Below are 26,620 nucleotides of genomic sequence, written 5' to 3' on the forward strand. Positions count from 1 at the left end.
CCTGCTCTTCTCTGGCGCAGGGGTTTCTGCTCTTTTAGCCCCTTCGGCTCCCCTTCGGCTACCCTTTGGCTTCCCCCCCCAGACCTAACCCGGAGCTAACTACCCACTGAGAAAAAACGTAGGGACTTACCCGGGAGGTGGTCGCTGCTCACTCCTCAACTTGAAGTCGAGACAACTGGCTGCAACCGCCGACCCAAAGCGACACAAGCCCGACTAGGCCCAGGAACGTTCACGAGATAATGAGCAACCAGGACCCTGTTCGACCACCAAAATCCCTGCCCTTGAATGTCGGCCCAGGACATATTAAAAGACGGCAGCAAGAACCGGTAACTTGCTGCCGTAAAGTGATGATGCCCAGGCCTGCCAGGGGCGTTGGGCTCACACACGGAGCAAAAATTTGCGGATGTGAAACAGGCACTGTGGTGGATTTGGTTGCCTTGGGGCTCTGTGATTTGGCTCCATTCGGACTGCTCTCTTGTGGTTCATTGTCTCAACCCAGGGGAAGTCTGCAATCCGTGGCTCTTTGGGGCTGGTCGCTTCGGGTAGATCTTCTGCGGAGTTCTCAGGGTTTAGCTCTCCTCTTTGTTCATATTCAGGGGACGTCCAATGTCCGGGTGGATGGCTTGTCTCGCTTCATCCCTCTTTCCATGGTGTAAACGGTCGACACCGCCTCTTTCCTTTGGCTTTGTCGGAAGTCCGGGTACCTGGAGATATACCTCTTTGTGTCAGCTTGGTCTTAGCGCCTCCCAATAAATGTGGGGCATTCCCTGACTGAGAGGCATTCGCGGTGGACGCTTTCTGACAGAACTGGTCGAGGTAGGGGTTCCTGTGCCTTCATTCCCCGGTCCAACTGTTGCTCTCGGGTTCTGACTCAACTTAAATCCTATCGGGGGAGAGTGATTCTCCTGACTCCATGGTGGCCGGCCCAGCCTTGGTTTCAGAAGCTGGTTACACGGTGTCCGAACCTGAGGGTTTTTCCACGGCTCCACCTCTTTCAGCAGGTTGGGCCGGTGAGGTACCTCGCTGGTTTGGCTTACTCTTGATCAGGTGGCGTCATTGATGGTGTCCCACCTGCGGTCATCTTCTCAGTGACATTATGTATGAAGTCTCTTGGATGTCCTTCTGCCATTTCCTTTCTCTTCATAGGGTTTTGTCAGTGTCTGTTCCAGTTGTTGTCTTTCTTGGCTTTTTCTTGACCGGCATCTCGTGCCGAGTACTGTCTCTTCAAATCGTGCGGCATTGGCGGAGCTGCTCCAGCTTGCATTCGGAGTGGATGTCACTTCCACTCCATTCCACAAGCACTCGCGTGCATTTTTTCACCTCCGGCATGCTATGGCTGAAACCTCCCTTCGTATACGAGCTAATGAGCGAGTATGCCAGAGAGAGATGTCAACCGTAAGAGCACAAGGAATATTCTGAAGTGGATAGCTGGTCAGGCTCAGACGTCGATTCGTGTAGCGGGCGCTGAGGTGCTGTGTGCAGGTGCGCGGCTGGCGAGTCACCAATCAGAGGCAGGCAAGCTGGTGAAGGGTAGTTAGCTGGTTTGATGACGAGCCGGCGTGAGGAGGGTGCTGCCCAAGCCTTCTCAGTCTTTGGACCGGGTGCTCTCGTTTCTATCATCTCCTCGGTTTGTTGTGACACCTATGGTCCGGTACTGTTTCCTTAAGGCCTTGTTCTTGTTGACTTTAGCCTCTGGAAGTTGGGTTGGGGAGCTTCTTCTCCTGCGCAGGGGTTTCTTCTCTTTTGACAAAGTACTGTATGGCACAATTGCCATTGACCGGGGAAGGACCCAGAAAGGTAGGCGAATCAAAACAGGCCACTGTGTGGTTACAAGGTCAACAGTTTTCTGTCAAATCTCCAATCGTCGGTTTTCATCGTTCAAGAACTCGAGTTGTGGGCGGCTGGCTCCCTCTTTTCCCTAGAGTTAGGGTAGGAGGTGGGGGGGGGGGGGGGGTAGCACTTACGAGCGAGCGTGCTAGTTGCATGAAGTATTGCTTGTCGAGTTTCTTTCTAGGGGAGTTATTTTGATCTTTTTGGATGTAGATTGCTGCACAGGTTAACTAGACAGTGTTCCGTTTTGTTTCGCCTACCTTTCTGGGGAAAGCTGTATTCTCCCGATGGGTCTGAGGCTCCCCTTTCCCCCGCCAGGTTTTGGCTCATGGTTCCCAGTAGACATAAGAACTCCTATGACTGACGACCCCAAACTAATATAGCACATCAGTTCAGATAGCTTCAGGGAGCCAACAGGGCTCGCCCAGAAAGTGGCGTTTCATTACATTCAGTGCTGGTTTTTCTTTATGTATTCCAGTGGATTTCCTTCTGGATAATGCATGAATTTGTATAAAAGCCTGCATAAACAATGTTGCACTGTAATATAATATAGACAGTTGTGACGGGAAAGTGTTGGAGTGTTGATGTTCGGCAGTCCTCCAATGGCAGGTGTCAAAGCCTGGTCACACTTTAAACAAAAATATAGACTGCTTGCCTGTTGTCTGTGGTAAGTTAGAGGGAGGAACACGTAAAACACAAAATATGAACAATGAAACTTTAATATATTTACTTTATACATAAATGAAAATAAAGACAAATCTCGGGAAGTTAAGTTACAGTTAAGTAATAAAGAAAATGCAAGGACAATGTGAAATACAAAATTACAATGTTAAAATGGTGCTGAGAATATCGGCTATGGCTGAAACCTCCCTTCGTATACGAGCTAATGAGCGAGTATGCCAGAGAGAGATGTCAACCGTAAGAGCACAAGGAATATTCTGAAGTGGATAGCTGGTCAGGCTCAGACGTCGATTCGTGTAGCGGGCGCTGAGGTGCTGTGTGCAGGTGCGCGGCTGGCGAGTCACCAATCAGAGGCAGGCAAGCTGGTGAAGGGTAGTTAGCTGGTTTGATGACGAGCCGGCGTGAGGAGGGTGTGTGGAGTAGGGGGATCTTGGATACGTTTTGCCTCCTGGTCAAAACGTTTTGTGCTACTGGTGACGTATCTTGAATGTAGCATCTTATACTTGTGTCTTTGGCGTAACTTAAAGTAGGGAAGAGCAGGCTCAATCTCTCTTTAAAGAGATTATCGTCACACAGTACTTACCCATGTTAAGATATTTCATCCATGAATTGATTTGTAATCATTGGCTTAAGTAATTTCTGTTTCATATTACATTTTGGCATTAATTCATTAACCCTTTGACAGTGGCTATGTAGAAATGGTCATACCACCTATGCACAAAAAAAAGGAATTTTTCATTATAGATTTATTAATTTGTATGCAGAATCTAAGAAAAACATGAAAATTTATTGTTTCACTGGGTGGAGATGCTATGCAACGCTGCGTCTGGCACTCGTCAACATCTGGTGTTCGACATTGTTGATGCTTCCTCATATATTCTCTGACGTTTCACCAATTGTTTTATCACTTGTATTTCTTTATTTACATTCACAGAGAGCACACCTAACCACTTGGGGCTGGACGGTAGAGAGACGGTCTTGCTTCATGCAGGTCGGCATTCAGTCCCTGACCGTCCAAGTGGTTGGGTATCATTCTTTACCCCCGTCCCATCCCAATCCTTATCCTGATCTCTTCTAAGTGCTATATAGTTGTAATAGCTTGGCACTTTCATGTGATAGTTCCCCCACAGAGAGCATTTATATCCATATTTGCATCACATGTAAAACCCAGGCAATAGTTGTTTAAAATCATCATATAATGATGACTGCATTTCCCTAGTAACATTCATGATGATACCTACATTTGTACCATGAAATAGGAGCAGGAGTTTTTCATGGGTCAAGGTAAACTCCATTGCATCCACATACAGTATACCTATTATATTCATACTTGCATCATGCATGCACCCAGACAATAATTTGTCAAATTTTCATATGATGATAACCACATTAACCTGTGAATTACGAATTGATGATGATTACTGTCTAAGAGTTAAATTATCCCTTCATTTTTATTTTTGTATATTATTTTCTAGATTTGCAGATTAACTTGATAGAGTTTTATGGTGTTTTAATGTTACTACAGGAAGAATTCTGAGAACGAATCTTATCAGAAGTGCTGCGGGATATCCTCGGACTACAAATTTTTAGTGACTGGAGGAACTGATGGATACCTGAGGTTTTGGAGTTTGCCGGACATGAAGAAAATTAAGGAGATAAAAGCTCATGAAAAGGAAGTTGATGATATAAACATCAAGCCAGATGGCAAGGAGGTACATAATATAATGTAGTTTGTTCAATGTTATAAAATAGAATGATGGAGTTTGTAAATCTCTCAAGCATGTACGGTAGCACATTTACTTATTCTTATTTGTATCCATTATTTGTATAGTGGGTGCATATACCATATTTGCTGGCATATAAGACCAACCCCCTATTTTACAATGGTATTTTGTGGAGAAAATCTATTTTAGTAAAGTCTCATCATACATTTATTGAAAGATATTTTAAAGTTGTTTTTGTACCCCAACTCTTACCTCCTCTAAGAATAGCTGTATAGTTGTTTATATTTTGGGCAAGAGAATTGCTATACAGGATGTGAAACCTCCTGTATAGCAATTCTCAATAGCAGGGCGATACACTTGGTGGTGCCGCCGCATCATTTTCCCTTCACAGATTTCCCTGCTTCTGTTATGCAGCATGTAATCAGAACTATTCACAGTCACAACCAGTTAGAGGCAGACATGGTCAAGTCACTGTCAGGCTGGCATTCACAATCTCAAGTCAGTCAGACCTTTACAGTCACTAGTCAGTCATAACCAGTGAAAGGCAATTAGGCATTCACAGTTGTGGTAGCAATCAGTCACAGTTTGTAAACAACATGTGTGTTGTTTACAGAATACCAAGGCCACCATCTGGTAGGAAGGAAGCAGAGAATCTGAACCGTGTTAATCCGTACCAGTCGTCTTGACGCAGCTGGAGGGTCTGGTGTGGGGAATGGGGGGGGGTTAGGATGTAGCGGGACTGGGGAAGCTGAAGGGTAGATCAGGGATGACCACAGCCAGTCTGCCTGTCTTTCGCCAGTCAAACCCAGCTAGCCTGCCTGCCCGCCCAAAGCAACCCAAAGCCCGCCTGCCCGCCCAAACCAACCCAAAGCCTGCCCATCCGATTCCACCCAGCCTGCTTGCCCGAATAGCCACCCATCCACCTGTCCGAATAGCTGCCTACCTGCCTGTTCAAATAGCCGAAAGGGCCCTCCCGTCCAAAAAAGCCTGCACGCTCGCCAGAACTCGGACCTGCCTGCCCGAACCCGCCCACCAAAACCCAACCACCCAGCCTGCCCACCCATCCACCCTGCCTGCCCGACAGTCGGCCACCAATCCATCCATCCACCCAGCCTGCATACCCACTCACCCAGCCAGTCTGCCCACTCCACCTGCCTTCCAGTCAGCCAGTCCATCCACCTGCCCAGCCAGCCCGCCAGTCAGTCAGCCACCAATCCATCCATCCACCCCATCCTGCCCACTCGCCTGCTAACCTTGCCTGCCTGAAGTCAGCCACCTCTATGCCTGCCCACTAGCCAGCCAGTTACTCAATCATCCATCATACTTAGAGAGGATTTAATAACAGTACTGTACTGTATTAGTAACAGTATTTAGTAATAGTATTAGTAACACAATTTACTTAAATAATATAGGTTGTTTTCAATATTTTATTATTAGCAATGATTATTGTGCCCAGCGAACTTATCCAATATGCTTGTGCGGCTCCTTAGCCTATGGTACTACGGTCTCACATCCGTAATACGGCCGCACTAGACGCACAAATTTTTTTTTATATGTTGAAAAATCACATTTTATACGCCGGCAAATATGGTAATTAATCATAATTCTTATGTGATTTACATAAGAATTCTTCTAAAGATTTCCTTTACAATTACTCTTAATTGTATTACTCATTGATGCTTGATTTATTTTTTCATTGGCAGTTCAATTCACCTATTGATTCATTTAATAATTTAATTATATTGTAATTTCTCTGTATCCATTTCCATTTAATCTAATTTCTTATAATATTATGATGAACCTTTATTCTACTGCTTATTATAGTTCTTCAGAAATATTTTGGTGTTGTTCCTACCAACCTTGGGGGTGGTTCAGGGACCACCGACCTCGGGGGTGGTTCAGGGACCACCGACCTCGGGGGTGGTTCAGGGACCACCGACCTTGGGGGTGGTTCAGGGACCACCGACCTCGGGGGTGGTTCAGGGACCACCGACCTCGGGGGTGGTTCAGGGACCACCGACCTTGGGGGTGGTTCAGGGACCACCGACCTTGGGGGTGGTTCAGGGACCACCGACCTCGGGGGTGGTTCAGGGACCACCGACCTTGGGGGTGGTTCAGGGACCACCGACCTCGGGGGTGGTTCAGGGACCACCGACCTCGGGGGTGGTTCAGGGACCACCGAATTCGGGGGTGGTTCAGGGACCACCGACCTCGGGGGTGGTTCAGGGACCACCGACCTCGGGGGTGGTTCAGGGACCACCGACCTCGGGGGTGGTTCAGGGACCACCGACCTCGGGGGTGGTTCAGGGACCACCGACCTCGGGGGTGGTTCAGGGACCACCGACCTCGGGGGTGGTTCAGGGGCCACCGACCTCGGGGGTGGTTCAGGGACCACCGACCTCGGGGGTGGTTCAGGGACCACCGACCTCGGGGGTGGTTCAGGGACCACCGACCTCGGGGGTGGTTCAGGGACCACCGACCTTGGGGGTGGTTCAGGGACCACCGACCTTGGGGGTGGTTCAGGGACCACCGACCTTGGGGGTGGTTCAGGGACCACCGACCTTGGGGGTGGTTCTCGGACCACCGACCTCGGGGTGGTTCAGGGACCACCGACCTCGGGGTGGTTCAGGGACCACCGACCTCGGGGGTGGTTCAGGGACCACCGACCTCGGGGGTGGTTCAGGGACCACCGACCTCGGGGTGGTTCAGGGACCACCGACCTTGGGGGTGGTTCAGGGACCACCGACCTCGGGGGTGGTTCAGGGACCACCGACCTCGGGGGTGGTTCAGGGACCACCGACCTCGGGGGTGGTTCAGGGACCACCGACCTCGGGGGTGGTTCAGGGACCACCGACCTCGGGGTGGTTCAGGGACCACCGACCTCGGGGGTGGTTCAGGGACCACCGACCTTGGGGGTGGTTCAGGGACCACCGACCTCGGGGGTGGTTCTCTGACCACCGACCTCGGGGTGGTTCAGGGACCACCGACCTTGGGGGTGGTTCAGGGACCACCGACCTTGGGGGTGGTTCAGGGACCACCGACCTTGGGGGTGGTTCAGGGACCACCGACCTTGGGGGTGGTTCAGGGACCACCGACCTTGGGGGTGGTTCAGGGACCACCGACCTCGGGGGTGGTTCAGGGACCACCGACCTCGGGGGTGGTTCAGGGACCACCAACCTCGGGGGTGGTTCAGGGACCACCGACCTCGGGAGTGGTTCTCGGACCACCGACCTCGGGGTGGTTCAGGGACCACCGACCTGGGGGTGGTTCAGGGACCACCGACCTTGGGGGTGGTTCAGGGACCACCGACCTTGGGGGTGGTTCAGGGACCACCGACCTTGGGGGTGGTTCAGGGACCACCGACCTTGGGGGTGGTTCAGGGACCACCGACCTTGGGGGTGGTTCAGGGACCACCGACCTTGGGGGTGGTTCAGGGACCACCGACCTTGGGGGTGGTTCTCGGACCACTGACCTTGGGAGTGGTTCCGGGACCACCGACCTGTGGGTGGTTCTCGGACCACCGACCTGTGGGTGGTTCTCGGACCACCGACCTGTGGGTGGTTCTCGGACCACCGACCTGTGGGTGGTTCTCGGACCACCGACCTGTGGGTGGTTCTCGGACCACCGACCTTGGGGGTGGTTCTCGGACCACCGACCTTGGGGGGCGGGTTCCGGGACCACCGACCTTGGGGGCGGGTTCCGGGACCACCGACCTTGGGGGCGGGTTCCGGGGATCACCGACCTTGGGAGTGGTTCAGGGACCACCGACCTTGGGGGGCGGGTTCCGGGACCACCGACCTTGGGGGCGGGTTCCGGGACCACCGACCTTGGGGGCGGGTTCCGGGACCACCGACCTTGGGGGCGGGTTCCGGGGATCACCGACCTTGGGGGGCGGGTTCCGGGACCACCGACCTTGGGGGCGGGTTCCGGGACCACCGACCTTGTGGGCGGGTTCCGGGACCACCGACCTTGGGGGCGGGTTCCGGGACCACCGACCTTGGGGGCGGGTCCGGGATCACCGACCCAGTAACCAACACTGACCATGCCACCTGGTTCATGTCGTGATCAGCCAGACTTGGTGCTTGAAACTTGAAGTAAAACTCACTGTCACTCTGCTGATCAGGAAAATTGTTTGAAAATATATATTCCCTACACTCTTTTATTTAAAGGAATGGTATTAAAATGTCTTGGATATATGTTTATACATCTCCACCTCGGGGTCAGAAGTTGGTCAATATGAAACATTCCACAGTATAATGCTTAATGGAATGTATACAGTTATGAGAAGATCATTTTGTCATTTTGGGGCAATGGACCGGCTTGAACAGTCGTTCTGGTGATTCCCAGACACCTGCCTTAATCCACTCACCCATGACAGGACAAAAGCCAACCAACCCGGAACAGTATTGAATTCACTGGGAGGTTCTGGAGGGCCCAAACTGGTGCCCAAGCAGAATTTTTACGATTTGCTTACATATGCAGGCGATGAGTCACAATAACGTGGCTAAAGTAAGTTGACCAGACCACACACTAGATGGTGAAGGGACGACGACTTTGTCCCTTCACCTATTGTCGATTTGCTTACACTTTGGCCTGCAAATCGCTGCAGGCACCCACCAGTGCCTGCAGTGATTGTTGTTGTTGACACCCATACGCCTGCAGGCGTATGTTGACACCCACAGGCGTAGTGTTGACACCCATACGCCCCTTCTTCAGATCACAAAGAAATCACAACGGCTGGATATATCAGTGAGAAAATCATTTTGTGGTAATGGGGTGACCCGGAGCCCATCGGGCTCTGGAAGGTTACCCCAAGTGGGGTGACCTTCATGGAGCCCCGGAGGTTCCCTGAAGCTATCTTATTGATCAAGTGCCTTCTACGTAAGTGGCATCAGTCGCAGAGTTCTTTGTAAGCTTACTGGAGACCACTAGCCAGGACCTGGCCCCCGTCAGAGAGATGCAGGGAGCAATGGCCATGAACACTTTACATTTAAAGTATGTCATCTTGCCATTGACCAGGGAGGCACCCAGAAAGGTAGGCGAATCAAAACAGACCCCTGCCTGGTTGAAAAGTGCGACCTACGTCCTCACAAGTGTAAAAGAACTCCCCCAGAAAGCAAACAAGGAAGACTTCATCCAACTAACACCCCCCCCCCTCCTCTCTGCTTGTTAGCTTCACCCTCCTCCCTGCAAGGGGGGAGGAGGAGCCAGCCTGGGAAGGTTGGGCCGCCACCCCCCAGTTCTTTGAATTATGAAAACCGCCGATGGGAAGGAGGGTGTCAGGGAGTCTCCAGGGTTCGCCCAGAAACTGGCGTTTCATTACATTTAAAGCTGGTTTTCTGTGGGGAGCCCTGTTGGCTCCCTGAAGCTAACTACCCACAGAGAAGGAAAACAGGAAGAACCCAAGAGGTGGCAGTCCCGCAGAGGCGGCCGTCATCAAAACAAACACAGCAACACAGCCCAATAAACACAGCCGACACCCATAGAAACCCCAAAGCAACACAAAGTGGCAGAGGGCCTGGATGGTCACTAGAGACCCGGAGGCCAGGACCAAGACCGACCCCCCCCAAAACCCCCGGTGGCCAAAAACCATCCAAATACAGCTGAAAGAGCAGCACACATCCAAACAGCATAGGCAAGAGGGGTAACCACAGCCTGGGGAAACCTAAAGAAACTACAAACAACCAAAGAGACATGAAAACTGAAAACTAGGAAAACCTGATCAACCCAGAGCATGGCCATTGACACGGAACTGGTGACCCACAGTAAAGCCGCCACCGGCCTAACCAACTAAGCATCCACAACCAACAGATCCCCTCGGAATCCTGCTGCCTCATTCTTCACCGGAAAAGGAGGAGTCGGCAGCAACGAACAAAACGACTTACCAAAACAAGCACAAATAGAAGGGACCACCGCAAAGGGGAAGAAGAATGGAAAGATCCCTCAAAGACCAAGAAGGCTCATGCTGTGCAAGAGCAGGCCCGAGGTGAAAATGCACGTGAATGCTAGTGGAAAGCAGCAGAAGGAACATCCTCCCTGAACGCAAGCTGCAGTGGCCCCACCAACACTGCACAACATGAAGTGACAGCATTTGGCATGAGAAGCAGACCCAGGAAAAACCAAGTGAGAAAGGACAAAACAACCCAGTTCGACATCGACGAAACCCGATGAAGAGAAAGAAAAAAAGGCGGAAAGACCGCCAAAAAAATTGCATACTGTTGACGAGACAAAAACAGCAGGTGGGACACCATAAAAGAAGCCACCTGATCACCAAACAAATTGCGAGAGACATGTCAGAAGGTCATACATGTAACGCAGAAGAGGAAGTCGAACCAGCGAGATACCTCAACGGTCCGACCACCCGGAAGAAGAAGAGCCATGGAAAAATGCCCAGGTTTGGACACCGAGCAAGAAGCGCCTGAAACCAAGGCTGGGCCGGCCATCACGGGGACAGGAGGAGAAGAACTCTTCCCCGATAGGATTCCAACCGAGCCATAACCCGGAGCAACAGCTGGACCAGAGGAAGACGTACAGGAACCCCCACTGCAATCAGTCCTGCCGAAAAGCATCCACCGCTAGAACCTTGCAGTCGGGGAACAGCGCCACAAACAACAGGAATTGCCCGCCGAGACCATGCCAACGTGAAGAGGTCTACCTCCAGCAAAGATAAAGAAAAATGGCAATGACCATCCACTCCGTGGGAGAGAAACAAGGGCAACAGGCCTGCTGGCTGGACATAAGACACTCCGTGAATGTGAATGGTGCAGAGAGCTAAACCCCCAGAACTCATCAGGAGAGCCACCTGAAGCGACCAGCTTCAAAGGGACACAGAATGAAGAAACCCCAACCCCCGGTAGAGACAAGGAACCACAGGGAAGCAGACTGAATGGAGTTGGATCATCTAGACCTGAGGAACCGAATCCTCCACAGCACCACCCACACAGGAGGGCCGGCAGCAACCCACCCAGAGAACCTTCAAATCCGAAATAAGCCAGCAACGGGTGGAAGCTGCCTACAGAAACTGAGCAACATAGTCCTCGGGGAACAACAGAGGACAAAACGGAGAAGAAGATGGAAATGCCAGGGCACAAGCTAAAGCCAACGACAGATCGAGCCTGTCTACACGTGAGACGAGAGGTGAAAACATAGAAAACTGCCTCGTGGAGGATCGGCGCAAACAGCAGCAGTAAGGCAGAGGACGCAGAAGCAGCAGAGACCAAGACCTCAGCCGAGGGTTCCCCACCCTGCATTCCCACAAAAGGAGCGCAGGGTGGGGAAAAGGCCAAAGGCCCTGGGAAACGAACCTTGGGAGCCGCACCCAACACACTCAAAGGGAAGGAGGATATGAAAATCACTGCAGAAGAAACCCCTGAGCAGAGGGCACAAGAGCCCAAGCGGGGTCAAAAGGAGCCCAAGCAGGATCAAAAGGAACCCAAAATCTCCAAGCAGACTCCCACATAGCCCTCATCCATGCCCACTGCCCCATAATGAAAGGCAGAATCCAAGGGAAAGGGAGTTAGCTGGATTAACTTGGGAGCCTGGGCAGAAAAGAGGGGTTCAACCATCTCCGAGCCCCGCATCAGAAGGGGCTAGGCAGACTTTCATTGTCACAAGAGGCAAAAATGCCAAAATGAAAACAAGAAAACCCCTGAAATCTCACAAGGCAAACAAACTAGCAGCCTGAGAGATACATCGGCCGTCGCGTGATAGTAATGCGGGCTGTGCTACTTGCAGTGCGCCCCACTAGCAAACACATCCTTAACCAGGGCAAGGCGGAAAGCCCGAAGGCGAGGAGAACTACAAGCATTTGTTTCCCAAATGCCCCAAGGAAGATAACCCTGAGATGCAAGGGCAGTACTTACAGGGCACTTAGGGAAGGGGGGCCCTAGACGCATGCTGCTCGAGTACCCTAAGCTCCTGGCAACACGTGCACATCCGTTTCATAACACCGCCACAAGGGCGAAACATCAAAGAAAACAGTAACAGGAAGCCAGAGCGGCAATGACCACTCAGCACATCTATATCAGTCAAAGAACTGGAAGGTGGCAACTCCTCCTCCCCCTAGCTAACGAGCGTTGGGGGGGTTAATTGGATGAAGTTTTGCTCGTTTCTTTGCTTTCTGGGGGAATTCTTTTGTGCTTGTGAGTATGTAGGTTGCACTTTTCAACCAGGCAGGGGTCTGTTTTGATTCGCCTACCTTTCTGGGTCCTTTCCCAGTCCTTGGCAAGATGACACACTTTAAATGTAAAGTGTTCAGGGTCATTGCTCCCTTCCCCTCTCTGAGGGGGGGGGGGGCTAGGTTCTGGTTCATGGTCCCCAGTAGGCAACGAAGGACCCTGCAACTGATGACACTCAAGTAGTATGGCAATTGAACAGTAATATAGCTTCAGGGAACCTTTGCGGCTCGCCCAGAAAATCCTGATTGGGCACCAGTTCGGGCGTCCAGAACCTCCCAGTGAATTCAATAGAGTTTCGGGTTGGTTGTCTTTTGTCTTATCATGGCTGAGTGGGTTAAGGCAGGTGTCTGGGAATCACCAGAATGCTAGTTCAAGTTGGTCCATTGCCCCAAAATTATTTCCTCCTTGATATATCATGCCATTGTGATTTCCTTGTGATGGTCTCCAGTTATCTTTAGTACTTATTACATCCTTATTTATCTTTTGTGGTTATTTTATACTTTCTGATCCGTGTCTGATCCCATAAAGGATTATAATATTTCAGTTTGTATACCTGGAACCACTTTCTCCATTTTCCAGGTGTAGATTGATAATATATCTTCTCGTCTGCTCTCCAGGCAATATACTTCGAAGGATTTTAAGTGTTTCCAGTAGTTTAGGTGATTTTTAACTACCCGGCAAATAAATATTATGGAAGTGAAGGTCCTTTGCACATTATTTTTTTTTTTTTTTTTTTTTTTTGAGATATATACAAGAGTTGTTACATTCTTGTAGAGCCACTAGTACGCGTAGCGTTTCGGGCAAGTCCTTAATCCTATGGTCCCTGGAATACGATCCTCTGCCGCGAAGAATCGTTTTTTCATCCAAGTACACATTTTACTGTTGCGTTAAACAGAGGCTACAGTTAAGGAATTGCGCCCAGTAAATCCTCCCCGGCCAGGATACGAACCCATGACATAGCGCTCGCGGAACGCCAGGCGAGTGTCTTACCACTACACCACGGAGACTGCATTTGAGAAGCATTTAATTGAGAAGCTTGACCAGCCATAACTGTGACTATTATTTTGGTGACAGGAAGCTACCCAAATGTAGTTCCAGGATGGTACTTGAACTCTTGCTCTCCCATATTCCTTATAATCTTCATCACATGACAGTTTGAAGCTTTCACCTGTTTTGCATCCACTACCTTTATTTCATCTGTCTACTGCTAGGTTAACAAGAAAAAAGTTTTGTAAAACTTTTTCGTACCTTTGTTTTCTTAACTTGAATCTAAGCCACTTGTTCTCAAAGTTGCCATTTTAAAAAATCCCTCCTTATAAAACTTGGACAATTCCTGTCACAATTTTTGTGTGTTAATCATATTGTTTCATTTTCATCTATTTACTACCTTCACATTTAAGGGCAGCAGTGGCGTTAAAGGTTCATAAGGTACTAATGGCATGGGATCCTCTTAGTACACTCGGGTTTGTTCTCCACGAACAGTCGAGAATTCTGGGTTCAAGTCCTGGATGGGACAGAAATGGTTGGACACATTTCCTTTCACCTAATGCCTCTGTTCACCTAGCAGTAAGTCACCTAGCATCCTGGACAGGGTCTGTAATTCGACCTTGGGGTGAGGGGGAACCTATAAGCCTAAAGTGTACAAATATACTCTGGCTGCCTGTCCCCGACACAATGAATTATTATTATATATTTACTGTACCTTATTTTATTACTTGCCAACTTGTTATTGGTGTATAATAATAGAGAGAGAAGGTGAAAGGAGCTTCAGTAGGTTTTTAAAGATTAATATACTGTATAGTTATTTTATTTTAATTTCATCTATTGTTTTTTTTCATTTGTCTTTATTTAGTATAACATTTGTGTATTTTGCAGCTGGTGTCTGTCTGCAAGCCAACCCGAGAGTGTTGCGTCTGGAACGTGAAGGATGGGAAAAAATTTACACAGGTAGCACTACAGACAAATGGGGTGAAATATAAATGTTTTCGGGCCAGGTGAGAATTTTTGAAGGCTAGCATTGTGTTCACTGTTTGAAAAGTGTGTATATGTGCACATGTTTATTTTTTGTTTAGAAAATGTTTAGAAAAGTTTGCTACAATTACACAAAATTGACAAAAGGTAGTAATAATAATTCTCCACTGTACTCTGTAATAATTTGTTTACTGTACTTGTAATTTTTGTAATTGATGTAATTTACATTTTAGTCTATGAAGTACTGAATGGTGTAAAATGCAAAATGTTCTCCATTTACACTGTAAAATTTAATGACGGTAAACTGAACCTAAGAGTATTGACTGAAGGTCACATGTTATTGATGTGGCAGTGACGTAGGGAGTCGTGTATTTGAGAAACTAGTGCAATCTGTACGTAAAGTGGTGTGGACATTCTTTGTAGATGTTATGGTACGCACTTTGTCACACTGTGTCTAACTTGACATCACTCGACACATTTACCACCTAATTTGAATATTGCGTCAAAAATGAGAGCACAAACCAATACAATATATGAACAGACACACTTAGGGGATTTTAAACAGAGTTATGAAAAACAGCATTAATGAAGGCAAGAAATATGAGGACAGGGATGGGACGTGATGGGATGGGAGGAGGACATGAGATAAATGAGACGAGAGGAAGGGAAGGATAGGGTGAGGTGGGAGGCAGGGAATGATGGGGTGAAATGGGAGGAAGGGAAGGATGGGATGAAAGTAGAGATTTTCAGTTGTTTATAATTCCATTTTAAATGTTTTAATAACTAAACACTTTTGCCATTCTAATTGAAGATATTTGTTAATTAGATACGGGAGCGTGGAGAGCAACCCCAACAAGACTCGCCTCTTCACAATCAGTAACCCTGTTGTTGGGACCAAAAATCCTGCAATTGTTGCCAAATGGTGCGGTCGAACTTATACCCAAGAACGGACGCAGAATCTGCCGGGCTCGTTGAGTAGTCTATCCCTCAGTGATGATGGTCGTTTTCTTGCAACTGGGACGATGAGTGGGACAATTTACATCTTGATTGCTTTTAGTTTACAGGTATGCAGTTCTCTGATCATAATCAATATTTTGTAATGCCGTGACATTGGTAACATTTAATTGTTTAAGCTAAATTCTTTCTATTTTACTTTCACCTTTCTGTTTTATATGGGCTTATAACCTTTATTATTTTATTCCATTAATTATAGGCTCTGTCTCTCATTGTAACTACCCAAATGTAGTTACGGGATGAGAGCTCCGCTCGTGATATCCCGTCTTCCACCTTTTGATGCTGTTTTGTGCCTTCTTCGCCTGGCCAGCGTGGTGCTCTCTGCCCACTGGTCGGCGGCTTGTATTTTTCTTTTCACGTGTATGTGTGTGTACACATGTACGTGTGTACACTGTACAGTACTGTACTCTTTGCCATACAACACTTTGAAACTACTGATGGTTTTGACCCCCCACTGTTTTATCAACTTGTTCCAACCGTCTACCACTCTGTTTGCAAAAGAAAAACTTTCTAATATTTTTTTGGCATCTTTGTTTCCTTAGCTTGAATCTAATCTATGACTTCTTGTTCCTGAAGTTGCTGGTTTCAGGAATTCCTGTGTCAATTTGGTCAATTCCCATTATTATTTTGTAAGTAGTGATCATATCACCTCCTTTTCTTCTGTCTTCTGATTTTTAACGTCTCTAGCCTTTCCTCATAACTTTTGTTTTTCAGTTCCGGAAGCCATTTTGGAGTATGCCTCTGCACCTTTCCCAGTTTATTGATGTGCTTCTTGAAATTTGGGCACCAATACAGCTGCTGCATATTCCAATATTGGTCTTACAAAAGTCATGAACAGTTTCTTTAGTATTTCACCAACCATGTAATTAAAAGCATTTCTGAAGTTGGAAAGCAACACATGCACTCCTCTTGCAATTTTCTTTGTGTTCCTCTGGTGATATTCTACTATCCAGAACCACCTCTAGATCTCTCTTTGTTAGAATTCTTTAATTCCTTTCCACATAAATTATAAGTTGTTTGTGGTCTATTTTCATCTATAATATTCCATAACATGGCATTTATTCACATTGAATTCGATTTGCCTCATGGTGCTCTAAGCGCTTAATTTATATAGGTCAATTTGAAGGGCATTACAATCGTCAGCATCTCCTATCTTCCCCAGTAGCTTAGCATCATAGTTATCTTGAGGTTATCTTGAGATGATTTCGGTGCTTTAGTGTCCCCGCGGCCCAGTCCTCGACCAGGCCTCCACCCCCAGGAAGCAGCCCGTGACAGCTGACTAACACCCAGGTACCTATTTTACTGCTAGGTAACAGGGGCATAGGGTGAAAGAAACTCTTTCTTTCTGAAAAAAAGAAAGCTGTTTTGGTCCTTTCCCTGCTGTTTTGGTCCTTTCCCTACTGCTCCTCCTCTCCCCTCCCCCTGCTGCCAGCTCCCTGACCTCTGAGAGTTTTGGAATTGAGGCGGGGTTTAGTTGAGTATGAGACTCTGGCGGCTCCAGGGGCTACTCCATTCTTTGCGGGGACAGAGGCCTTTGAGCCTGCTCCTCCTGCCGAGGCTTCTGGGCCTTATCAACAGGTCCCCTTCTTGTTGCCTTTCCCTTGGACTCTTTCTTCTAGGGTGGAGGGCGGCTCTGCCCTGGGGCCTCTGTAAGGGGGTTCCGGGGACTGTGGGGGGAGCCCGCTAGCATTTCAGGGGCTATATGCTCCTGCTTGGGCCTTGTGCCTTTGGGGAGGGGGGGAGGGTTTCGTCCCTCCTTCCCATCTGCTTTGGTTTTCCCACATTTGCTGGTGTTTTGACTCCCTTGCATCAGCCGCATCTCCTTTTGTTTTGGTGGCCATTTTGCTTTTCTATGGCGCTTCCCTGCCTGGCTACCAGAGCGGCGCTGCGGTTGGTTTGTTTACATGTGCTTGGGAGTGTGTGCGCTCATGTTTTGGGGGTGTTCTTTCTCCGCCTCCTGGATTTTTTTATCCTCCCGTTGCCATATCTGTTTTGTTCTTTCTTTTGAGTTGTTCTAACCTGTCTGTTCGTCTGGGAACGTTTGAGTGTTTGTTTTTTTGCCCGGTCTTGTGTTTTGACTTTGACACTTTCATCTTGTACTCCACTGGCATTGGCATTTCCAGTAGGGACTCTGTAGCTTCTTTGGTGCTTCAGTTTTGCCTGTGGTCTGTCCGCTGGTCAGGATTTGATTGAAAACCTTTCCCTCTTTTTTTTCAGTTGTCTAATTTCTGTTGACTCTGAAACAGCACAGCACAGGCCCTAAGAGGTAGAACTTTTTCCAGTGTGATAAGCTGAAGGGAAGTGCTGAGGTGTAGCCCAAAAGGGCATTTTATTACTCGTCACTATTTGTAATTTCTGAGTAAGTGAAATGATGCTCTTTGACAATGTGTTGGCCTAATACATAAAAGCACTCAAGCTCTTCATTTCTTTTTTTCTTGTAGTTACTTATTCATAACTGTATAACACTTTTTATTATACACTACACACACACACATATGTAAAAGTAATTATCTTTTGTTTAATTTGGAAAGAGGATTTAGACAGTTTTTAGAACATCAAAGATTAACATTGTTATTTATAAATTGGAAGTTAAGGCAAGTATAAAAGTGTAGTAAGTACAATGTATTGAAAACTGAAATATACCAAACTGTTGCTAACCTTGAGAATATTTTCAGCAACTACGTACAATAGAAGATGCTCACAGCATGTTTATTACGGGGTTAGAATGGCTGCCAACAGAAAACAAGGAATCACAGATGGTGCGAGGATTCTCTGATGCCTCTGTTCTCTCTATTTCTTGTGACAACTCCCTTAAAATATATCACATTCCTAGGCAAGGTAAGGCTCTACACTACAATTTCTTTATAGTTTGTCAAACTAGTGACTAGAATAAACATTTGCTGCTGTGGGAAAACCCCCATTAAGTATAATTAAAACAGAATTCCATATTTCATTTTCATTTAAAGTTTGTGGAAAATTTTGAAAATGTTTGTAATATCCCAAAATTGGCAGTGTTTCAGAAATCTAGATTGAGTTCTGGAATTATATGATCTAGATTTTCCAGGGAGTGGTGAAAATGAAAGTGAAATAAGTTTGTTGAGGGAAAATTACTGTACACACAAAGGAATGAGGTAGCTCAGGTATTTTGACCCCATTCAATGCAACATATTCATATATATACACACATCACAAGTAACACAGTGCTGAACATTCTGGTTGATAAACATGTACATTTCTTCCTGTACACATGGAGTATGATGCCATATGTATACACAAATACTACTTATGGTTAAGTACAAATAAATAAATTTAGATAACAATAATGAGGCTATAAATAGAGATTCAGACAAATCAACACAGGATACAGTCTTGGTGCAAAATGATTATATTCCTCCAGAATATCATCAATCTTTCCATTGTGACACATGCAGTCTATTTGTCCAGGAGCAGTTCTTATCTTGGTATTTCTATATACATTAATCGGCGGACAATCAAGAACATAGTGGGTGAGGGTGCGAGACTTCAATATACCGCATAGTTTACACTTGGTTTCATTATCGTTAGCACCTGATCCATATTCCCAGTAATAAACTGTTTTCCTTCTTCTGTAAGTGAAATCGGTGTTTAGACTCTTACATGTAGTGTTGCATAGTTTGACTTCTCTTGTATATTATATCTCTTCTCGCCATTGCCATCAGTGCCTGCATATTTTTTTATTTAACTGTTTGTTTCATGGTTAAACACATTTAATGTCAACTTGTAGTATTATTGTGGCACATTTGACCGGCTCATCAGCCACCTCGTTGAGCACTCTTCCAACATGAGATGGAGTCGTAATGAATTTCACTCTGTGACCTCTTAGCTTTATTTCATTTATTCTTTTCTTACAATCCTCAGCTATGAACGTGAATTTTGACCGTTTAATGAATTGAGTGATCCTTGGCTTTTGACACGTACTAAAAACAGCTTTCCTGTGGAGAGCCCATCTGGCTCCCCAGAGCTTACCGGGTTGATAAGTATGTATTAGACCGTGGCATCGGTCTATTCGATGGCGTTCTTGCCTACAGGGGACCACGAGCCAGGTTCTGGCTCATGGTCCTCAGAGAGGCACGAGGAGCAAATGCCTATAGAAATCTCCATGTGGTTGGGAGCATTCTATGTCTGCTATCTACTGGGTGAGGCACCCAGAAAGGTAGGCATCTCAAAACAAACTCCACCTGGTTAAAATTGCTATTGAAAACCAAACTATCAAGCAGAACTCCACAATCTGAAAACAAGCAAACAAGTATGAAGTCTCGACCACCGCTGCTTCGCTCTGCACAGCTTCCCCCTCCCCAGTAGGGAAAAGAGGGGAGTCCCAGACCCCTTGCACCGGCCATCTAACCCCAGTACTGAAGCTGAGATGTTGCACGGCGATCGTTCAACTCTGGCTCCTGTTTTTGTGCAGTGCTGTGTCTTTGTGGTGGTGGTGTTCTGCTGTGTGGTGGTATGCGACCCCCTGGAGCAATTCACGGGGTACTGGGGCTGCTTGCATCTAGGGCCACCTTCCCTAGGTGCCCTGTATGTACTGCCCTTGTGGCTTGGGGTTATTTTCCACAAGTCGTTTGAGAACTACCTCCGTATGGATCTTATGCTGCTCAGCGATTGCCTGCCCTTGGGGTCACCTAGTGTTTTCATTTCTGCAGTTTGACCTTGGTAGGAAGTTGTATCGTCGCTGGTAGGGGCACAAGGTATTGTGCAGCTTGTCAACTGTTACATCGCAGCTGGTTCTGTTCCTACTGTAGACGTCCTTTTGCAGGGTTTTTCATTTTCTTTTCGTTTGTTGCCTGGTGGGGGGGGTATGCCCCCTGGTTCTTATCCACCCTATGTCATTCCGGTGGTCCCCCACTTGGTCCCCGTGATTGTACGTGTCATAGGGGTTCAGCTTTAATTGATCTCTTAGTAGTTTGGGCCAACCAGTTAACAGTACTCTGTTCCCTTGTCTCTGGGTGACAGTCACCGGTTTTGCCTCCGTCTTTCGGCCTGTTGGGTCGGTTACACCTTCGAAACCGAGTCCTGCGAGTGGTGTTCCCTGCTGGTTCTCTAATTCACCCAGTCCATTGATACTGATAATTATAATAATTTTTATTTAGGCAAAGGTACATACATAAAGAGATTTTACAAAGTTTGTTGGCTTTATAGATAGAGCTAGTACATACAATGCCTAAAGCCACTATTACGCAAAGCGTTTCGGGCAGATAATTACGTGCAGGTAGCATCGGAGTTGCATGCACGGTTTGGTTGCTGCAACACACTAGGTTGGTTGCCTTTCTGGATGCCCCGAGGCTGCCTGGCTTTGTCGTTTAGCCCCAGTCATGGAGCTGAACTCGGTGAACCCCTATGACACGTACAGTCACAGGGACCAAGTGGGGGACCACCAGAATAACATAGGGTGGATAAGAACCAAGGGGCATACCCTCACCAGGCAACAAGTACTGGGTACTCCCAGTACCCGGTACAGTATAGGGAGCCAGACCTGGGGGCATTAATTGCTTTGACTTGGGTTTCGTCCATGCTCCCCTGTCCTTCCACTGATGATGTTTGTCCTGCTTCCCCACTCTCCCCTGCTGCCGGCTCCCAAACGTCTGAGGTTTTGGAGTCTGGGTAGGGTCTAGGTGGTGGCGAGAGACTGGCGGTCTCGGGGGGCTGCCGATTCCAGTTTGGCGACAGAGGCATTTGAGCCTGCTCCTCCAACTGGGGCTTCGGGGTCTGATCAGGGGATCAGACCTCTCTTTTCCCAGCTTTTCCAGTTGACTCTGTTTTTTCTTTAGGGGCGGAGGGTTTGGAGGATGGCTCGGCCCCGGGTCCTGACGTGGAGAATCCCGGGGCTGGGAAGGAGTTAACTTGGGGGCGCTTGGGCCCAGTTTGACCTCGCTTGGGTGTTAGTGCCCTTGGAGCAGAGCTTGTTGCTGCAGGTGAAGGGGTTTTCTTACCCAACCTTCCCTGCACGAATTTGATACGGGTTCGGTCCCTCCCCGGGTTCCCTTGGGTTCTTCGATCCCTGCCTTCTGGAGGTTTTCGGCTTCCCGTATCCCACTTAAGAAGGTTCGGGTAACCATTGTGGCATTCCTCCTGCGTGACACAAGCTGAACAGCAATGCTGTTAGCCATTTAAATCGTGCCTGGCACCCTGTGGCATATATATTCGCCATGTGCACAGTGGGACATGTTACTCATGGTGTATATATAGCCCATGCGAAGTTTAAGGGTTAATCAAGCACAGTGATGGCTTAATCAAGCACAGTAACGTCTTAATCTAACAGTGACGGCTTAATCAAGCACAGTGACGGCTTAATCAAGCACAGTGACGGCTTAATCAAGCACAGTGACGGCTTAATCAAGCACAGTGACGGCTTAATCAAGCACAGTGACGGCTTAATCAAACACAGTGACGGCTTAATCAAGCACAGTGACGGCTTAGTCACTGTGCTTGATTAAGCCATCACTGAGCTTCATCAAGCTGTCATTTTGATTGAATTGGTTACTGTAATTGAGCAAATTATGGTAATATTGGGAATCATTGTAATTACTAATACTGATATACATTAAGTTTCAAGGTGGTAAATATTGTGTTGATTACATATTGGAATGTCTGTGTTGATGTGTGTGCTTATTATTTTATTTTTTCTCATGAACTCGATTGACAAACATTCTGTATACCAAAATAACTAAATATTGTGGGCTTAATAAAATATTATGGGCTGGTCACCTTAATCCCTCCTCTTTCCCTATAACAATTTAGTCTGTACACTATGGTTGCTCATTGGATGCTTTGTAATTACCTATGTGTAGTTACGGGATGAGAGCTATGCTCGTGGTGTCCCGTCTCCCCGGCACTCTTTGTCATATAACGCTTTGAAATTAGTGTTTCAAAGCTGTTTGTGTTATTAATTACTTTAATTAAGACAAATTACTGTTTGTGTTTCAGGAATGGTGCCTGTGTGGGTGGTGGCCATCCTGGCAGCTGTAATATTGTGCTGTGCATTTCTCTTGGCCAACTTTCTAGGACTTTAGGCAAATAACTTTCTTAGATCAATGTTATTATCAATATTTTGGAGTAAATTTATAATTGTACCTGTCTGTATAGTATTGTACTTTTAAATATATATTTTTTGTTAAGTTATTAGAAAAAGAATCAAATGTTTATACCTGTAATTACAGAACACTTGCACGAAAAAACATAATTTAGTTTAATTTTCAGTATTATTTTTCTTTGTCATTGTGTATGACTACACCTGACTGCTTTGTGCCTGCCTGCTACTCTTGCATGCAGCCACAATAGTGGCATTGACATTGTCATATTACATTTTTTTGTTTACAAAAGCTGAGGACAGAGGTTTATAATATAATAATCTCGGGTGTAACAGAAAATGAGATTTCATAAAGCACTCTCATTGTCTCATTTAAAAATTGTAAACTAAATATGAAAATTCTATATAATAATACTGTACTCAATACTTTACAGTATGTGGAAAGTCAAAAGGCAAAATGTTGATTTTCCGAAAGAGATTTAGAAGCATCCGTGTGAACCCATCAGTCTTCATTGACATGTGACATGTGAAGCCCACTTGTAAGATTCCTAAAATGTGATCAACCTTCTGTGATTTTAGACATTGTGTTTTTACTCTTGCTTTTTTTCTCCAAGGATGTTCACACCTATTACAAAGCTGTTTTAAACTGTAATGAGATGTGTTGCAGGTAAGCCTCTAGGCAGACTAAAGCACAACCCTCACAAGGGAAGAAAATAGTACATTGATATCAAATGTGTGTTGAGAGGGAGACAGTGATGGGGGAAGGTGGTGTGAGTGCTTACAGCTGGTCCTTTGGGTCTGCCACCTGTTTCTTTGGTGTCGTGTCGAGTGATGATGTTGGCACTGAGCTCTTAACTTAATACAGTATCTTGGATCAAATGAATATAATTGAATTGCTTAAAAGAATTAAGGATTTGCAGCAGTTTTTAGTATGTACTATACATTATCATGAATTCAGAAGTCACTACACTTATAAACATGGCACGTGTTGTATCATATCGTGCGTGTGAAGTTGTGCAGGTGTACTTAGGATGAGTCTCGGGAAAGAATATGAGTTTCCTTTGCTTAGTCGGTGTTGATGAACGCATCGCTTGAAGCAGCCGTCCCAGTCAGAAGTCGAGTAACAATTTACCTAGTATTTATAAATGCCATTATGCAATGAAATAATTCTGTATTCATTGTGTGCCGAAAAGTTTATTGGTTGCAGTATTTACTATTGTGACATTTTCCCCAAGAAAGTTGAAACGAATATTGTCTACTTCCCATGCAGTAGTGAGAGGTGAGAACTTTTGTCTAATTTAACACTGAATTTGTCTTTTGGATTGGCAGATAAATTTTGAGGAGCTAATTATTTTACTATAGAGAAATTACTGTAAATTGCGTTTTATTTAAAATGTACATGGGGATGTTCTATTAATTCTGTACCAACATTTCCTAACAGTTTTTCAAAATAGTTCATAAACACAATCATTATGTGCAATAGAGATATTAGGTTTATGGAAATAATGGGCAATTATGTGGTGAAGGGTTGACTTGCGAGGGTGAGGTACAAGTGCCTCCATTATACTGGGACTCACGTTTTTCAATTAGTGGTTTATATTATATTGAATGTTTAGTTTTGTATGATTTATCTGAGGCAAGTGTAGAGGCTTGATTCAATACTATTTGTTTGAATATTATTTTCTGTTGTAAAATGTTGCAGCCAGGTAAGGGTAAGATGATTATCAGGAGAAAGTGTTAAGCCAGTACAGTATAACTGCACATGGAAGTGATAGGAGGAGGAAGTCAAGAAATGGTGCCCAATCACTTTGACAATTGAAGGGTGATCATTGTAGAAAAGAACTGATATTTCAGAAGAACATAAATTAATGTAATATACAGAGAATAAGGCACAACAATTTGGCTGATAGGAAATAATGCATCCCACACATTTTGGCTGCAGCTTGCTCCCTCTACCAGGTATCCATCTATCCATTTGTGACCAGTCTCTCTCTTTTCTTGAGTGGCATTTTCTTCTGTTTTGTTAGCTGCAATGTTGTCTTTGCAGGCTCTCAGCCCTCTGTTTTTGCTGAAGGTTCAGTGGTGCAGGTTTTTAAACCATGGTGCTGCCTTTGGCTTCTGCTCCTTCCTCTCGACAGTTTCCCCATTTGTAGCAAATGGGGTCAGCTAGTTAGGTTGGAGATAATTTTTGCCCCCCTCCCCTTTTGGTGTCTTGATTTTTGGGTTGGTTGTCTTCTCTTGCTCCTTCGGCCATTGCTGTGTGATTGGTAGGCGTCTCATCTATACTAGTTCTCCTGTCGCACTGCTAGTTCTTCAGTTCTTCTCGCCTTTTCGGTTTTCTCCATCTGCCCTTGCGCATGACCCTGCTTGGTCTTGTCCTTCTTGTTTTGGTGGCAGGTTCCTTCTGGTGTCCCTAGGGACCACTTCTTGGAATGTCCCTTATCTTCAAGAATTGTAGGACTGACCAAATACTGTATATAAATTTGGAGATTATTGTAAATTTCTTAAGTGTGAAGTGAATCTCAAGAACTCGGCACCACTGAATTGTTTGGTACTTTCTTACTAATGCAGATTAGATGAACTTTATTGACCACAGCCTTTAACTTTACATAGCCCCATATTTTTGCAGTATAGTTACTTGCCAATTTTTGGCGAGACTTTAGTTTTTGCTTTGACTTAAATATGTTGGTGACTTTTAGGCCTCCTTGTCATTTTCTCTCTTCAGCTACATTCTTGCTGCAGGCGTTTAGATTAGCACTGATAATTCATCTGCTTTATCACATCACTGCTTCCTATTGTGCATGGTAATTATGAAATGGAGTAGAGTGCTTCATAGTACACATGTCTGTGCAAGACAACCTACTCCCATCTAATGCATACATAAAATACCCGGTCTTAAGGCCAAATACCATCATAATAAGGTAATTGGCGTAGAAAAATACAAAAGCCAAATAAAACATTAGAGAAAATGGCAAATTTTAATTATTTAAAAACCTTATTTTCCATCACTTTTCTTGCAAATTCAGATTTTCTACTGTGCTCATTTTATCTTGCTGGAGCCTTACAAATTGATTATGCATTTCAGAAATTTTCTTTAGAAAAGTTGTATAAACAACAACTAACATTTTTTCAATAAATAAGGTGCTAGTATTTATAATGTTTTTTAAGTAGTAAATTGTTTTTGTGGCTTTTCAAGAACAATACATTAAATTAAATTTAAATGTTGCAGGAAAAATAAATAGCAGGAGTGCTGTGGATTTTTGTGGCCTTATTCTTTCTGGTCGACCGTGGAGTCATGGAATAACTTTGTGGCCGTTTTCCTTCTGGTCGACCATGGACTCGTGACACAACTCTTTGGCCACGTTTCTTCGGGTCGACCATAGAGTCATGGTATAAGTTTGAGGCTTTGTTCCTTTTGGTCGACCATGTGTTCATGGCATAACTTTGTGTCCGTGTTCCTTGCGGTTGACCATCGAGTCAGTGTAATTTTGTGGCTGTGTTCTTTCTGGTCAACCACGAAGTCACACATTACTTTATGGCCATGTTCCTTCTGCCTGAACAATGAGTTAAAGTGTAACTTGTTCCACAGTGTGTTGTGAGCAAATACTTGGGTAATGTGTTACAAGCAACAGCATACAGTACATTATTTATTCTATTGTAGAGTTTAAGTTCATTATATTGTTACTGTTAATGAAATGAATGTCATAACTGTATATTAAATTGATAAAAATGTTAATTGCTTTATTACTAACATGCCTATTTGCCTATACACACTTGTATATGTGATATTATAAGTACTGTATATAACCTGTAATATACGATTATGTTATTTGGTTGATTAGACTCAGAGTTTAATGGTTTTGACTTTTATTTAGTAGTCTTGGTTACAGCAGTCAGTTTGTTGACAGTGTCGTAGAAGTCGAGACGAAGCCTGGAGCAGAGCAGAGAGCCGAGTGAGGCCGGGGTTAGAGAGCTCGGATACTGAGTGAGAGTTGTAGAGTGTGGCGCTCTGAATGCGGGGCGGAGACGAGGAGCTCGGTGCGGGACGAGAGAGTGGAAGCTTGATGAGGCCAGAGTCTGGCTGTCTACTGTGTCAAAGCTGAAATCTCTCCGACTTGGTAGGAACTGGTCTCGCCGAGTGCTACATTGTTGTT

At 45.9% G+C, this 26,620-nt stretch overlaps 1 protein-coding gene across 1 annotated transcript in view; it reads left to right on the forward strand.

Moving 5' to 3' along the window:
• Positions 1-26,202, forward strand: part of LOC123745518 (guanine nucleotide-exchange factor SEC12) — a 41,455-nt gene extending 15,253 nt beyond the window's left edge. The window contains exons 4-8 of the mRNA XM_045726106.2: positions 4,037-4,223; positions 14,288-14,406; positions 15,210-15,447; positions 18,073-18,235; positions 22,364-26,202. Coding sequence (XP_045582062.1) covers positions 4,037-4,223; positions 14,288-14,406; positions 15,210-15,447; positions 18,073-18,235; positions 22,364-22,449 — 793 coding nt within the window. The 3' untranslated portion in view covers positions 22,450-26,202. The remainder of the gene's footprint in view (positions 1-4,036; positions 4,224-14,287; positions 14,407-15,209; positions 15,448-18,072; positions 18,236-22,363) is intronic.
• The last annotated feature ends 418 nt before the right edge of the window (positions 26,203-26,620 follow it).

This window comes from Procambarus clarkii, chromosome 71 (assembly GCF_040958095.1).
Source record: "Procambarus clarkii isolate CNS0578487 chromosome 71, FALCON_Pclarkii_2.0, whole genome shotgun sequence".
Taxonomy (NCBI): Eukaryota; Metazoa; Arthropoda; class Malacostraca; order Decapoda; family Cambaridae; genus Procambarus; species Procambarus clarkii.